The 17,158-nt window shown below is 40.6% G+C and overlaps 1 protein-coding gene across 6 annotated transcripts in view; it reads left to right on the forward strand.

The window, feature by feature from the left end:
- CWC27 (CWC27 spliceosome associated cyclophilin) overlaps positions 1-17,158 on the forward strand; it is a 126,960-nt gene that overhangs the window by 75,230 nt on the left and 34,572 nt on the right. For all 6 annotated transcript variants that reach the window (XR_008332673.1, XM_053407873.1, XM_053407874.1 and 3 more), the window contains exons 11-13: positions 1,867-1,970; positions 15,033-15,142; positions 16,397-16,500. Coding sequence is in view for 5 of the 6 variants with exons in the window: in XM_053407873.1 (XP_053263848.1) it covers positions 1,867-1,970; positions 15,033-15,142; positions 16,397-16,500 (318 nt within the window). In the remaining variant the exon portion in view is untranslated. The remainder of the gene's footprint in view (positions 1-1,866; positions 1,971-15,032; positions 15,143-16,396; positions 16,501-17,158) is intronic.

The following is a 17,158-nucleotide window of genomic DNA, read 5'->3' on the forward strand; positions in this document are numbered from 1 at the left end:
AAAGCTTTGCAAAGAGAAACAGGTTGCTTTTCTGTGACAAAGTGCTGTTTACATAATAACAGAGAAGATCCATTGTCATGTGTTGTATGTATTAGTCACTGTTTCAGTTTTATTAGTATCATTATCTTCATTAATTCACATATCCTGGTTCGCTCCAAGTAGTTCATTCAGACCCCCTTCCCCTTTTATCCTTTGGTTAGGCTGAGAGATAGGGGACCCAAGTCCACTCAACAAGCTGAGTGAACATTGGGACTTGTCTCCCTAATCCAACACTCTGACCCTTGTTCCTCCCCGTTTCTCCCTCCCACTTTCTCCATGGAATCTGCTCCTTTACCACCGGAGCATGTTTCGGCAGAGGAGGTCTACCTAAAGTACATCTCTCCTTGCCTCCATCCTCCACAGAATCAGGACATCCTGTCCTCAGTTGGCAAAGCACAGAGTGGACCAAATAGGGTTACTCTGGACAGACTGATGGTATCATTTCACTTGATCTTACAGCTAACCAAATCAGTTTACAGTGGTACCTCTGATGCGAATGGGATCTGTTCCGGAGCCCCGTTCGCATCCTGAGTAAAATGTAGGACGCGTCTGCGTGGGTCGCATTTTGCCGCTTCTGCGCATGCACGTGATGTCATTTTGAGCGTCTGCGTGAGCGGCGAAACCCAGAAGTAACGCGCTCCGTTACTTCCGGGTCGCCGCGGAGCGTAACTAGAAAATGCTCAACCCTGAAGCACATCTAAGCCGAAGTATGACTGTATATCGCTAATGGAACATTAGATACAGGTAACTCATAAAAGAGGGTTACCCCTTGGTGGATAGCATGAAAAGCCAAAATTGTGTATAGTCAAAACAACCCCTTTGGAATCGCCCCCATGGTAGCAATTTACCTTCCAGATCTGGTGCACTGAAACTCTTGCAAGATCTCATGGGATCGCCCATGATCTCGTAAGATGTCAAAAGAGCCTCCATTAGCCCATTAAGCAAGGCACAAAGCTTAAAAGCTCTTTCCGCATCAGGAAAACCCTGTGCAAAAAGAGCTTTTAAGCGCTCTGCCTTCCACACGTCAAGTATGTACAGTTGAAAATAGACAAGCTAAAATCACATAAGTTGCAAGTTGCCTGTATTGCTAAAAAGCTTGGTTCATCTGGATCTGTACATTCCCTTAGAGTGTCTGTATGTATAATTCAGCTTCACTCTGAGCTGTAAGAGCATCATGGTGGTCCCTAGAGAAAGCCTCTGTTGCATGAGTTAGCACTGATCCCAGCACATGCAATCACAAGCAATTCTGTTTGTGTGTTGGCAATTGTCTCTAGTAAAGATCCCAGGAGTAATATAGCCAGTTTTCCACCTGTAAGATACATGCTCATTTGAATGTGTGCAGTGGTGCTGCAGCAGGTCTGGTAACAAAGAGGGAACTTTATTAGTATCAACGTTACTTAGCATTTGGTGCAGATGTAACACTGGAACATGGTTAGGAGTCAACAAGGGAAAGAAAAGGGAAATTCTGCTGAAGAGAGGGAACTAATGGGTGTACAGCCCAAAACATAGAGTTGTATTCAGTGTAGTACTAAGGTTAACATTTTATCAATACCATGAATTTTCCCTACACTACGGAAAGTTCTCTTCCCCCTGAACTCACCCCAAACCTGTTCTGAGGTTTGCTTTGTTTTTTGTTAACTGCATCAAGAGTTTTGAAATTAAACAGGATATAAAATGTTAAAATGAACTTGATAGGCCAAATCTGGCATAAATGAATTGCTGTACTCCATATGTTTTATCACAGTTTTACTGGGTCTTATCTTTGTCTCTTCTGGGTGGCTTTACTTTCTAAGAAAATTGAATTTATCTCAACATTGTTCTCTGCAGTGAGGACCTACGGAAGGAAGTGCGCCAGTTGAAACGTGAACTGTTAGCAGCAAAGCAAAAGAAAGAAGAAAATGCCTCCAAACTAGAGGAAAATAAAATTGAAGGTAATAAAGGCAACACATGTTTACACTTGTATACCAATGCCATGGACTATCTTTCTCAGGAGGACATGGTGCCAAGTATCCTCAAGATATCCAAATACCTTATTCATCCTGTGTTCAAAAAATACAACTTTTCTCAGTGCCAAATCCCCAGCCAGGTATTCTCCTATATTTAACCTTCCCTTGCTAGTCTGTTGATTTAAATTTAGAGTGTCTCTCCCAACAATACTTTTTACAGAAGTATTTATTAAAAAGTTGTCAGGGTACAAGGTCTTAAATAAACTCTTGTGTCCTGATCTCTTCTATCCCCTTATATTTTATTTATTTTTATTGCATCTCTATTCTGCCTTTCCTTGAACTGTAGCACTTCCATGACAACTTATTTATTCCTTATTTATTCCTTATAATTTACGTCATCTGACCCCGCTGTGTTAATTCCTATGCTCCATGCCAGCATCTTCTGCTGCTGAAGCAGCAAAAGCCACCAAAATACAAAAGTTATCCCTCTTTCAGTCTTTCTTTTGTAATCTCGCTGCCAAAACAGCCCAGGGTTTTAAAATGCATTAAAATACCTCTGACTGTATGGTACAGAATGCGTGCAAGAGTCAGACTTCATAAACCTAATTTAAACAGTGGGGTTATTGCTGACGTTACGCCATCTGAAATAAAAACAACAAAGAGCCTTGTGGCACATTAAAGATGAACAAACATATTGTGTCATAAGCTTTTCTGGGCCAGAACATCCTTTGTCAGCTGTTTTGGTTATACTTAGTCTAAGGAGAAAGAGGATATTCTTGCCATAGCAGAGCTAACACCCTGCCTAATGTGTTGTTGATGGGAAAGCGGTGAAGAAAGATTGGAGTACTTAAACTAGAGCAGGGATGGCCCTCCCCATGTTGTTGGACTCCAGCTTCCATCAGCCTTAGGCAGTATGACCAGTAGTCAAGGATGGTGCGCTGGTAACCTTGAGGCTGGATTACTGTAATGCGCTCAATGTGGGGCTGCCCTTGGGTTTGGTTTGGAAGCTGTAGCGGGTGCAGAATAAGGCAGCCAGACTGCTGAAGGAGGTTTCTGGTCAAGAACATGTTATACCATTGATAAAACAGCCACACTGACTACCCATCTACTACCAAACCAGGTTCAAGCTTCTTGTATTAATTTACAAAGCCTTCAGCGATTTAGGTTCAGGCTGTCAGGTGTGCGTGCAGGAGCCAGGCCCTGTGACCAATAGGACTCTGCAGGACTGGGGCCCTCCTAAGTTGGTTCTGAAGAGGCAAGGCGTGGCCACACAGGTGAGGCCGATTTGTAACTCACAGCACCTGGTGGCAAGAGCCAGGAAGGGATATAAGGTCAGCATTTTCCTTTCAGCTCTTTGCCACAGCAACACGTTCCCTGTCTTGCTGCGTTTGACTCCTTGCTTCTTGATCCTTGATCCTTGGATCCCTGACTTCGTGACTCCTTGCTTCTTGATCCTCAGACCCTTGGCTTCTTGACTCCCAGCTCTCTGACCCTGGGACTCTTGGCTTTCTGACTTCCGGCTTCTAGACTCCCGTTCCTGCTCCCACCCCACCATCTTGCCCCCGGTCCTGACGTCCCCAGCCGAGAACTGAACCGTGACACAGGGTCCCCTTAAACCCAGTTCACCCTCTGAGATCTTCTGCATAGTCGTTCCCTGAGTTGGTGAGGCTCATTTGACAACAGCAAGAATATGAGTCCTTAGTGTCATCAGCCTAGTCCTGTGGAATATCCTACCAGCTAAGATTCAAAAGGTGCCTTCTATGCCAACTTTCAAGTGCCTTCTGGAAAATTTCTATTCCGCCAGGCCTATACAGGTAGTTAAGAACACATCCTTCCATAAGGGTTAATTGGTGTCTGTTTTTAACTTTTTTACGGTTTTGTTGTATAGTTTTATGTTTTATTGCTGTAAACCGCTTTGATATATTTCTATGACCTAGCAGTATATTAATATTTTTATAACAAAATAAGATGAAAGTATGGGAGCTGGTGGGCCACTGTTACCCCCCCTCACTGTACTATAGGGAGTCAAAGAAGAGACAACTCCAAAGGATTCCCTCAGATGTAGGCGGAGCCTCTGGTGATCACCAAGTCCAGTGAAGGTGAAATTGAATGGATATGGGCAGACACACATTGATGACTGAACTCAGAAACTAAAGTAGGAGGCCTGGGGATCCCAGTGTGAGATAGCTGTCAGGTGAAGCAATAGAAAGGGATCATCTACCACAGGGCCATGTTGAGGCCTATCTAACTACAAGACCGGGCAAGATAGAAGAGGAAAGCCCCAGAGTTTGTGGATGGCACTGTCTTAGATATTTTTGGCTCCCGAAATGAAATATTTTCAGCCTCATGCATGCATATCTAAGAAGATATAAAATGATACAACCTGACATTCCGCATCTCCCCCTTTTTTACCATTAAAGAACAGTAGCAATGGCATACCTATTTTTCTGTAAAGGCTTGCCATAAGTTATCCTGAGACTCCTTTCGCGTCTCACTTATCCAGCGTTCGGTGGGCTGGTTCTCTTATTTTTCTTGTTTCCTCTTGGCTAAATTATATTTCTAAATCCCCCCTCTTGTGTCTTTGAGCTTTTTTGTGCTTTATTCAGCTCGGCAGCCAATAAAGCTGAGCCCCATACAGATGTAGGTTTAGGCAAATTTTCTAATCTGCTTTCAGAAAGGTAAGGTGTCAGTTCCTTTCTGGTGCATTATCAAAACAATGCCTCAGTTGTGAACTGACAACATTTAGACTAGAAAAGGCAACCTGAGCTTTGAAAATAAAGAGAGGATTAAAACCAGTGGTTATTTGAGATACACCCCAGGCAACTTGGAGGTCACATTCAATCATTTAGAAGTTTCTAAAAGCCATCTTAAGATTGGATGAAATCAATAACAGAGCTGTGTATGTAGAAATTGAGATGCCTGCATCCATATTTGTGTATCTAATGGAGCATGGTGTTTTTAAAACACATGATTTTTATTAGAAAATGGAAAAAAATGTTAAGGCTTAAAAGATGTCCTATCACATCTGTTATGGGTAATATGCACTCAGGTACTTTCAAGGGGAACAAGCTAAGAATATTCTTGAGCAAAATGATATGCCTTTATACATTTGAGCAGTAACTTACTTCTCTGTCCTTTTTTACCACTACCTCAGGTGTGTGTGTGTGTGTGTGTGTGTGTGTGTGTGTAAAAGACCTGAGATTAGTAAATCCATTCCTGCCAGTCAGGTAACATTGATATATATATTGTGGGACTGGGTATAATTCCAGCTCCTGCTTATTTGCAAGTGGTGGAGGCAGAGATTAAGAAAGTGTGGTGTAGTAGTTAGAGCAGAGGTAACGAATAGGGTGCCTTCCAAATGTTGTTAGACTCGAACTCGCAGCAGCACCTTTGACTCCCAGCAGTACCTGCGAGCACAGCCAGTTGGAAATTGACACAAGTTTGGAAACAGACCAATTCCTCATGATAGTATTACACATGTCTGCTCTATTTCCATATCAATCTTAATACACACACAGATATATCACATTAAAATTCATATTTAACTACATATTTTATTTCAATATATGTATTTCTATATTGAATACACATTGTTAATTAAGGGGAGGGGTTGAGCTGGGAAGTGTATTACAGAACTGAAGTGTGAAATCTGAAGGAGAAGTATACTGATTCACACATTAGTCTGGGAAGTGTGGACCAGGTCACCTTCACTCCAGAATTTACAAAAATCCAAATCTTCAAGCTCATCCCCATTAGCTGCCTCATTCTTTCCAGCCCTTTGGTGCTTTATGACTGTAGATTATTCTACATCTTCTAAAGGTTTATTTTGAGTTTTATGTCAGTCTCCTGAAATCAACACCTCTGACGTTTACCTTGAAAGTACCTATGGTGGTGGTTTTTCCAGCAACCGTTTTGCGCATTATGTTACATCTCTTCCTCTTTTGAAAGAAAGAAAATAGCCTGGGGGGCAATAAGAATTTCACGTACTCCTTGTATAAAGGGACTGGCAATGTTTCAAGATTTGTCAACACTGTCCCATCAGATTACTACAGAACCAAATGCTGAGGGGCTGATCAGAATCATTATTCCTTATTTGGTGCCAGCATTCATGTTGATGCCACTACTTTGTTGTCATACTTGACCCACCTTAATCCCAGCAACAAAGATCTTCCCATCAAGCTCATGTGTGTTGCACAGAACCTGGGTCTCCTCTTGGTCCCTAGGAACATAAACCACTACACCAGTGTGACATAGTGGTAAGAGTGTTGGACTAGGACCTTGGAGAACTTCTGAGTTTAGATAGGGCCATCTTAGTGGTAGTTGCCTCTGCCTAAGGAGAACCGGCCACTCACTACCACTCCTTGTAAGTTACTTAGATCTTTTCTGTTAGACAGTCTTTTGGTTAATTGTGAGATCTGTTCCTGGTGTTTGTTTTGATTGACGGACTGTCCTATTATATGATATACGATATATTTATTGCCATTGTCCCATACAGAACAATGAAATTGAAAATCTACATAAAACATTCAAAACCCCCTAAAAATTCTGAAACCCCATTTTAAAATACAATATACTATAATATAGTCTTCTCTTATTTTAATGAGAAGCTTTAACTTGATTAGTCTTCTGATACTGTATCTTTAAATCCTATTCTGAGCTACCTTGGGAGCCTTTATAAAAGACTAGTTGTCAGGATACAAGATCTTAAATAAACTCTTGTGTCCTCATCTCCTCTAACCCGTTATATTTTATTTATTTTTATTGCATGTCTATTCTGCCTTTCCTTGAAGGAACTCAAGGTGGCATACATGGTTCCTCCAGGTCCTCCCTTTCATCGTTACTACAACACTGTAAATTAGACTGAGAGATGGTGACTGGCTCAAGGTCACCCAGTGGCTGTCTGGGAAGTCAGAGCCATGTCTCCTCAGTCCTAATCTCAGACAGCTTTCCCTACCCTATTGTTTTAGACTACAATTCCTGTCAATATGACCAGTGATCAGGGAAGGTGACAGTTGTAGTCAAAAATAGCTGGAGGGCACCAGGTAGGGGAAGGCTACTTTAGCCACCACACATCACTAACTCTTGCTATACAGAAATATTATCTAGAATTGTTAAGGAAAGCAGAGACTTGTCCCACTGTGTCATTTATATCCCCTGATATTATTTAAGTTGTTTTAGAAACAAATGGACTAGACTGCTAGTTTGCCTGTGTTACAAAAGCAACAACAAAGCCAAAGTCGTGTACTGTAATATACAGGGATAGTTTTAACCATTATGGTAAAATTTGATAAAGAAGTCCATCTTGTAATTATGATAAATTGCCCCTTCTACTTCTTGCTCCTTGGAACTTTTGGAATTTCCTGCAAAAGAAAATATTTCTTTTTTTTCCTCTCAGAAAGGGGAGCAGTGGTCATATTCACAGCTATAGATAAATGTGGACTACTTGAAGCTTGTCCATGATAAGAAATGGAATAAGCTGTACTGCAGAAAGCTTGAAGGACAGATCATAACTGACAGGTGTCCTCATTTATTTATTTAAAATATATCTATCCCTTGTTTATATGTTTGGTTCCCAACCAAACTTGCTTTTTTGACTGGAGGGAAAGGTCAGTACAAGTGAGAGTTGGACCAGGATATATGTAGCATCTGGAGACTGGGGGCACATGAGGGACAATTGCAGAGGGATTTAGACCTAAGGATCCGCAGCTATTCGGGTTAATTTTATATTACCAGTGATGTGGCTCTCCAGATAAGATTGAACAAGAAAAATTTTCGCTGTCCTAAGTCTAAGGAGTTTGGCTTTAACATATTTTGTTTGACTTATATTTTGTAAAACAGTTCTGATTTAGCATGAGAGGGGCAACAAAAATGGTGAAGATCAAAATCTATGACAGAACGTGGAAGGAGTTTGGTATGTTTACCTTGGAGAAAAGACAATTAAGAAATGACATGAGAGCCATCTTAAGACATTTGAAGAGCTATTACATAGAATGTTAGAACCTGGAAGGACAGGCTGAAATTTTTAAAAGTTATTTCATCTAAATATTATGAAGAGTTTTATGACAATGAACTGTTGAACCATGGGATGGGCTGCCTCCGAATACGATGAACTCTCCTTCATTACAGGTTTTTAAGCAGAAGCTAGATGGCTGCTTGTCAGGGATGCTGTAGTTGTGGGTTTCACATATTGGCTGGGGTTGGCCTAGTTTGCCTTTGAGGTACCTCTTAACTCTGATTCCATAAAATACTGAAATGCTCCAGCCAGCATGGTTAGACCATAGGTTTGCAACATAATTTACAGGAAGGCTGGACGATGTTCATTAAATAACACTTGCATCCACTTTAATGGCATATGAAGCAGTTGGTTTAGATTACTCCTCAAGGAATAGAAATCCTCAAAACACATTGCAGCTATGTTTACTAGAAATGAGGTACTTAATAATATACAGTTAGCATCAGTTGCTTCTGGTTCCTTTTTTCACTGTCCAATTCTTTCTGGTCCTGATACTACATAGTATTTAGGCAAGCATGGATTGAATATCACCTGCTCTTTTTTAAAAGGGTTTTGAGGGGATATTACATGTGGATTTTGGCAAATAATTTCAGTGTGATTTTTTTTTTTAAAAAAAGGAGTGAGGGAGATTTTCCATATACTAACAGAAAAGGCTTCTCCCCTTTGTCTGAAAATTAGTTCATGCTCATTACCTTTAAATATCTGTTGGGTTATATTATATGAGAAACCCTTGGGGGGTTTTTCAGTGCAGTGTAAAGTGTCTTAATTTTTATCACTCTTTTTGTAGATTCTCAGTTGAGATTCCCCCACCTCTTGCTGCCCTAAGGGCAAAAGGTCTGTCAGTTGAGACTGTAAATATGAAACAGAGCTCTCTCTGTGTGTTTTTTTATTTCCCTTTTCTGTTTGGTGCAAGCAGCCGTCTCTCCAAAGACCTGTCAGCCTTAGGTCTTGTGCCATCCATTTTAAAAAAATGGACATCTGGGTTCAGTATAGATTTACTAATCTGCAACCTAGTGCATTGCTTTCCCCCCTATAATTATCTGTCGTTTGATCTTCTGCTAGTGTCATTTTGTTCCTCAAGTTTCTGTGCCCCATAATTGTTTAAAAACCATGCCTGAAGTATCATTCTGGTTGCAACATTGTATGTCTGTCTTCTTTCTCAGAATAATTACTTTCATTGTAAAGGTAGTTTAGGGGACGGCAAAACTGAAAAAAACCTGATTATTACATTTAGAGAGCATTTATTGCTCAGTATAATAGCACTCTGATTAAACAATAATTCAAGGTTGTGGTGTGTATTTGGTGATGCCCCCATCACAAAAACACATGTCTTCCTAGGGTTGCCTTTGTACAATAAATCCTGGTATAGACATAACAAACCATGGCTTATTGGATTGGTATTGAGCCATATGTAAGCACACTCTCTGCTTCCTCTGCCCCTTCCTTTCTCCCCTTATACATCCAGCTTTCCCAGAGCCTTCCTGATGACATTTAAATAATGTTTAAAATATTTTCATTTGGCCTGCTATTCCGAATATGACTGCAGTGATTTTCATCCAAAACGACTGAGTGAGTGAACAACTCCACCATATCTGATGCACTGCTACAACAAATACTTAAATAACTTGCCTTTTCCATATTCTGTTATTCATGTTTGTTTTTTCTTATTAGCATGATGAAATCGGTTTACAGTTCTTTTAAGAAAAGAAATGTGCTGTTCCTCGTTGCAGTGATTTGTGGTTTCCTCAGCCAAAAAGACAGGACAAAACAAGAAAGCTGTCAATAGTTCCCATTAAACATAAGAGCAGCAGCTAGTTCTAACAGCTGGAGAGGCTGTGCCTGGGGCAGCATCATTCAACATCCTGTAGAGCTAGTCTTGGGCACTAAATAAAAGAGTAAAATAGATTAAGACAAAGGATTGCTGAAAGCTGCTGGAAACCTGAATCCAGTCTTGCCAGTGAAGGAGACGTTTGTCTCTTATCTTCTCACCAGTCGTTTGTATAATCTCTTGATCTTGTGCTAGTCTGAACCAAATGATCTCAAGCCTAATTCATTTAGATTACTTTTCAGCTTTGGCGAATGCATTGCACTAGTTTATTAAATTTGCATTTCTTTCCTAAATTTGCATTTCTTTCCTATGATCATTCATTCAAATAACTGAGCATACAGGCCCTCAAGCTGCTTTCTTCACACATTTCCTATACAGTGGTACCTTGGTTGTCGAACTTACTCCGTTCTGGGAGTCCGTTTGACTGCCAGAACCGTTCAAAAACCAAGGCACGGCTTCTGATTGGCTGCAGGAGCTTCCTGCACTCAATCGGAAGCCACAGAAGCCACGTCGGACGTTCGGCTTCCAAAGAACATTTGAAAACTAGAACACTTACTTCCGGGTCCCCAGAACGCCGGATTTTTGGCGTTCGGGAGCCAAAACGTACGAGTACCAAGGCGTTCGAGAACCAAGGTACGACTGTATACCCTTGATAAGCATATATCTTGGGAGTAGTAGTGGTATTGGCTAAATAAATCATTTGAAATTTAAATTCGTTGTACTAACATTAGGCTGGGTTTGGGAGAGAGAGGACAGAGAAGAAGAGAGTTACAGTGAGGATGACCCGAGTTTGCTAGCCAAACTGAAGCCAAGAGGAGTACAGAACTAGGCTAAAGTTATAAATATAGGAAGCTACCTTATACCAATTTGGAAAACTCAGCAGTGGCCAGAGGATTGGAGAAGATCAGTCTACATCCCAATCCCAAAGAAGGGAAGTGCCAAAGAATGCTCCAACTACCGCACAGTTGCACTCATTTCACACGCTAGCAAGGTTATGCTTAAAATTCTACAAGGCAGGCTTAAGCAGTATGTGGACCGAGAACTCCCAGAAGTGCAAGCTGGATTTCGAAGGGGCAGAGGAACCAGAGACCAAATTGCAAACATGCGCTGGATTATGGAGAAAGCTAGAGAGTTCCAGAAAGACATCTACTTCTGCTTCATTAACTATGCAAAAGCCTTTGACTGTGTCGATCACAGCAAACTATGGCAAGTTCTTAAAGAAATGGGAGTGCCTGATCACCTCATCTGTCTCCTGAGAAATCTCTATGTGGGACAAGAAGCTACAGTTAGAACTGGATATGGAACAACTGATTGGTTCAAAATTGGGAAAGGAGTACAGCAAGGCTGTATACTGTCTCCCTGGTTATATTTAACTTATATGCAGAATTCATCATGCGAAAGGCTGGGCTGGATGAATCCCAAGCCGGAATTAAGATTGCTGGAAGAAATATCGACAACCTCAGATATGCAGATGACACAACTTTGATGGCAGAAAGTGAGGAGGAATTAAAGAACCTTTTAATGAGGGTGAAAGAGGAGAGCGCAAAATATGGTCTGAAGCTCAACATCAAAAAAACGAAGATCATGGCCACTGGTCCCATCACCTCCTGGCAAATAGAAGGGGAAGAAATGGAGGCAGTGAGAGATTTTACTTTCTTGGGCTCCATGATCACTGCAGATGGTGACAGCAGTCACGAAATTAAAAGACTCCTGCTCCTTGGGAGAAAGGCGATGGCAAACCTAGACAACATCTTAAAAAGCAGAGACATCACCTTGCCAACAAAGGTCCGTATAGTAAAAGCCATGGTTTTCCCAGTAGTGATGTATGGAAGTGAGAGCTGGACCATAAAGAAGGCTGATCGCCGAAGAATTGATGCTTTTGAACTGTGGTGCTGGAGGAGACTCTTGAGAGTCCCATGGACTGCAAGAAGATCAAACGTATCCATTCTTAAGGAAATCAGCCCTGAGTGCTCACTGGAAGGACAGATCGTGAAGCTGAGGCTCCAATACTTTGGCCACCTCATGAGAAGAGAAGACTCTCTGGAAAAGACCCTGATGTTGGGAAAGATTGAGGGCACAAGAAAAAGGGGACGACAGAGGACATGATGGTTAGACAGTGTTCTCGAAGCTACAAACATGAGTCTGACTAAACTGCGGGAGGCAGTGGAAGATAGGAGTGCCTGGCGTGCTCTGGTCCATGGGGTCACGAAGAGTCGGACACGACTAAACGACTAAACAACAACAACCTTATACCAAGTCAGACATTTGGTCTATCAAGCTCGGATTTCTCTATCCTGACTGGCAGTGGCTCTCAAAGATTTCAGGCCTAGCCCTACCTAGAGATGCCAGGTGCCTTCTGTATGTAAAAGCCAGATGCTCTGCCACAGATGTCTGCATGTTTGCAAGAAAGAAAGTTTGCTTAATTGATTTTTGGCATTTGTAACTTGCCTTTCTGAGATAAAATCAAGGCAGCTAAAGGCCAATTCCCCATGTTCTTTTCAGGCACTTACTTGGCATTTAAACCATCTCTTCCTAGAATGAGTAGTGTTAATAACGGATGAAAGGATTTGCACAGTTCCCTAATTCACCTTCCATACATAGGGGAGTCCATCAGTGCCTTGCTCACAGAGCGTTGTAGTGTAGTCCACTTCTATGAGCTCTTAAATGCACAAACAAGCAGATGAAAAGAATATATTAATCACCTCCAGACTCTCTTTCAACTTTCAGGTTGGGGTCTGCACCAAATGTTAATATACTAAGTAGTGTTAGTTGTATCACTATAAAAACTTCACCAGAAAACCAAACATTTTGTTTGTTAGTTAGCAACTCCTATTTCCTAGTCAGTAATTCCAATTCCAAGAAAAACCTCACTTTGTTGCATACAATTTTGTTCACAAATATTCTACTCGCACAAATCTACAAATAGTTATGTCAAGAATTTTTTTTTTAACTGTGTATGAAGTGGCTGGTAGGTTTTCAGCTTTAGTGAGTACTGTTTCTGGGATGTTCCAAAAACTGAAGGTATAGCCATCTTAAAAATTGATAATTTGCTTTTAATATGTTTTCATCAAATTTCACATAGCAGGGTAGGGGTTTCAGGAATCAATTTGGTTCCTGATTTGGGACCATAACTGCACTTTTAAGGAGTTTTACCAACAATTTCATGAATGGGGTTCTGTATTTATCTACATGAATACACTAAATTGTTAAATCTGAATATTCAAGTTTGTTAAAGATGAATCAGAAACCCAAATTTGAACAAAATCAATCTTCAAATAAAAAATGGTATACCTTAAATACATTTTTATTAGATTATTGGTGTTCAGTTCTTTATAGAACAGGACTATGTTTACAATTATAATCTGAGAAAATTATTTTAGATAATGGTGTTGTTTTTGGCAGTGCCTTGCTGCAAAATATTTAAAACAAAACCAATACAGAACACAGTAAAAACTGGATCCAAACCCTATATTTTTGCAACCTATCATATTTTTGGTACTATACAATGGGGCATAAAACTTCAATATTATAAAGTGGAATACTTAAGCACCAGTTTGTAAATTCAGCCAAAACCCAAAAAGAACATGGATAGCATACTACTTTCCATGTAATCACTATTCCAACTCGAATAAATGTCAGAAGCAAAGAATATTCCATAAAGTTGCAGAGATACAACATAACAAGGATAGATTAACAAAGTTGGCCCAAAAGTCCATTTTTTTCTAATGCTCATCCTTTATGTATGACAGTACTACAGTGGCATAGGATAAAAGGGAAATGGACCATTGTGGTTCACTTGAAGCTCTGGAAAGCTAATATTATCTGTTATGTAGCAGGCATTGGATAGGAATTCTGAGAAACCAATAATAATAATAAATTCAGTTTTGAAACAGTAGTTAAAATCAATGCATTTTTGAAATGTTCTGTCTGCCATCTTGATTCAAAATGGCGTTCAGTTGTACTCAACTTAGATGAAAAACTGCTCCTTGAACTCAGGAACTATCATGCAGCATTTGGTTAACAGATGTCCAAATGCATAGCAAAAACAAGCAAGCAAACCTTTCCAAAACAGATGCATGTCCTGTGCAGTGGCAGCGAGTTCAGACCATGCTTTCAGGACTTCCTTCCCCTACTCCCCCACCACCCATAGTCCGAGACTTCACCACCAGGGACAGTCATAAAGGGCTGGTGGGGAGGCAAAGGCAATACAAAACACATAGAAAATGCACTGAGTTAAATCCAGAATTAGTTATTTGGAATCAATGGACCTACCACTCTAAGCATAAGTAAGTCTTGATTAAACCCTTTGCTACATGATCTATGCCTGTTGTTCACATCTGAGACATTTTGTTGCCTGAAGTGAAAGATGATTTGCTTTGCCTTTCCACATATTAACACCTCAGATTGTAAGTAGTTTGCGTGAACTCCAGTGTACTGCCAGGACCTATTCAAATCTTAACATATATGTGTCTTGTTCTGGTCAGGCGACACTGAAATTGTATTTTTCACAAATTGTATTCTTTCTTTTTGGATTATCAATTCTGTGTGGGATTTAACTAATGAGCCTGCTTATGCAATGGGGCTTTTTCCCCACCCCAAAATTGGCTCATGGGAAGGGTAGGAGAATCCCCAGAACAGTGTTCAGGGGAAGATAGTGGGGGATTGGTCTATCTAGGTAGATGGAACAATCACCTTAGAACAATGCTGAATTCTTTCAGGGATGGGGGGAATATATTATTGTGAACCACCCTGAGATCTTGTGATGCAGAGCAGTATATAAATAAAATAAATAAACAATATTATTCCAAATCCAAGTACAAAGTACTATTCTCAAATCTATTCCCATTTCTTCTGCAACATGAAAAGCTGATATAGAGTGATATATAGTGTTAGCATACTCAGAGTAGACCATAATTCACCATCCCTTTGACTTCAAATCGTTTTTAATCTGCCAAACTAAAACAGCAATCGTGTACTCAGTGTACAAAACTCCTTGAACTAAATTGGTTTTACTTCTGACTAGACATGCAGTCAGTTAGTTTTCTCAGCAAATTGTGTTTTCTAATGAGTTCATATGTCAAATAGCTAACCAGACAGTATTCAGCACTAGAGGTGATTTATGTAGTCTTATTTCTCTCTCTTTCCCAGTGATGGCATCATAGTCATCCTTGGCTCAGTGCATGTTTTCATTGGTTTCTAAATGCAGATGACAAAGCTGCCCCAAACAGCATTGTTGCAGAATATCTGGAAGAAAAAAAGAAATATGAACAACTGAAACAGCAGCAGCCGAAGAAGGGACCTTCCCGTGAAGTTCAGGTAAATAATTGAAGATGATGAAACCAGCATGATGTTTTTAAAACTAATTCAGTTACCCTTTCATTATCTGAGGCAGTGTGTCTCTCAGTACTATCCGCTCGGAATCTGGTTAGCCACTGTGAGAACAGGATGCTGGGCCAGTGGACCTTTGGCTTCATCCAGCAGGACTTCCCTTCTGTTCTCAAAGTTTCTCTTTAATTTTGTTAATGTTGAATTGTGGTCTGAAAACTTAGCTTAATTATACAATCTTCCAATAAATCAGTAGTCTTCAAATGGTTTGGGGGTGGGAAGCTGGGATTCTGTGCAGTCCCGTATAGAAGTTCTGCAGCTGTGCAGAGCAACACTGAGAGCTTTCTCAACTTTAGGAATCCAGAGCTTACAGGTGAGCAATCTGTCTTAAGGCCAAGTAAGCTTCCCCCTCGACCACTCTTTCTCAGCCTTGGGTGCCTAGATGTTGTTTCACTACCAGTGTGCATCTAAACCACTGATAATGGTGCTTATCTGTTTTTATTTAATAAATTAATATGACATCTATAACCTAATGTAAGCAAATTTATTACATTATGAGAATCGAATGGTTCAAATTAAAACACACCAGATCACAATAAAATTAAATATCCTCAGCCAGCAATAATATTAAAGCAGCACTCAGTCCATTAAGATCAGAGATCACAAAATAAAGCAGCACTGCAATAAAAGCAGCCTAACTAAAACACTTAAAATGATGGAAAGGCAGAGCTAAACAATTAAGTCTTTGGTTCTGCTGATGATGGTAGCATATATTTTGTTAAATTTATTTGTAACTTACCAACGGATGCATAATGGATGCAGTTATAAAGTACTGCAGAAATCTGATTTGCACAGACATTTGCAAGACGATGAGCTGCTCCACTCCGTTCAATGGGAATGAGAAACATTTTCCAGCACAGAAGATAAGGCAGCTCTGCTTGCACAGAGATCTGTATTCCCATTGGAGTACTGGCAGGTTCACTGAAGCCTCATGAACTGGGGCACATGGAATTGAAGTGAGGCAGATGAGTGGGCATACTTAGTGTCTTACAACAACTAGATATAGCTTGTTAGTAGTTCATTACATACGTACGTAAATACTGCACACAGTGCATTTGCTCAGCTGATTTCACAGTGCAAGTCATCACACCACTTAGATGCTCGCTCACTTCAAGTGTTAGTGTTATTAGGACTTAAAGGTGTGGTGAACTGAGCAAGTTTTCAGCAGTCTTGTTTTAATTCCAGACGCTGGCATTGCTGGACAGATTCAAATCAAAACTGAACCAAGCAATAGCGGAGACTCCTGAAAATGAAGTGTCGGAACCTGAAGTGGAGGATGATGAAGGATGGTAAGAAACGTTTTTGACTTGAAATGTTTGCTTAGGCGCAGCCTTTCTCAACCTGTGGGTCCCCAGACGTTGTTGAACTACAACTCCCATCACCCCTAGCTAGCAAGGCCAGAGCTCAGGGATGATGGGAGTTGTAGTCCAACAACATCTGGGGACCCACAGGTTGAGAACCGCTGGCTTAGGGGGAAATGTAATCAAATTGGCTACTCTAACACCAGTGGGTCTCCAGGGTCTCAAACAGAGGAGGATTATTATTATTATTTTTTACTATTATTCAATTTCTATGCCACCGTATACCCAGAGGTCTCGGGGCAGTTCACAAAAAGAATTTCAAATCACCCACTAACTGTAGATACCAGGGACTGAACTGGAATCTACATGTGCTTGATTGCTGAACTATGATCTCCCTCCCCTTACTGTTGGAAGTGGGTTTTCAGTTCTGCCATGGAGACAAGCTGTTCTTCCAATTCCAGTGTCACAGCAAATTCTGGTTAGCTTGAACCAGGAATTGAGGAAGGGAATTTACATGTACAAACAAGGTAAAGAGTACATTGCCTCGGTAATGGATTGGATGAGAGCCAATAAACTGAAGCTCAAGCCAGATAAGACAGAGGGTGGTTCCCCAGGCTAGATGGGCGGAAGATTTCCTGCTCTTGAG

Source organism: Podarcis raffonei, chromosome 11, assembly GCF_027172205.1.
Source record: "Podarcis raffonei isolate rPodRaf1 chromosome 11, rPodRaf1.pri, whole genome shotgun sequence".
In the NCBI taxonomy this organism is placed as follows: Eukaryota; Metazoa; Chordata; class Lepidosauria; order Squamata; family Lacertidae; genus Podarcis; species Podarcis raffonei.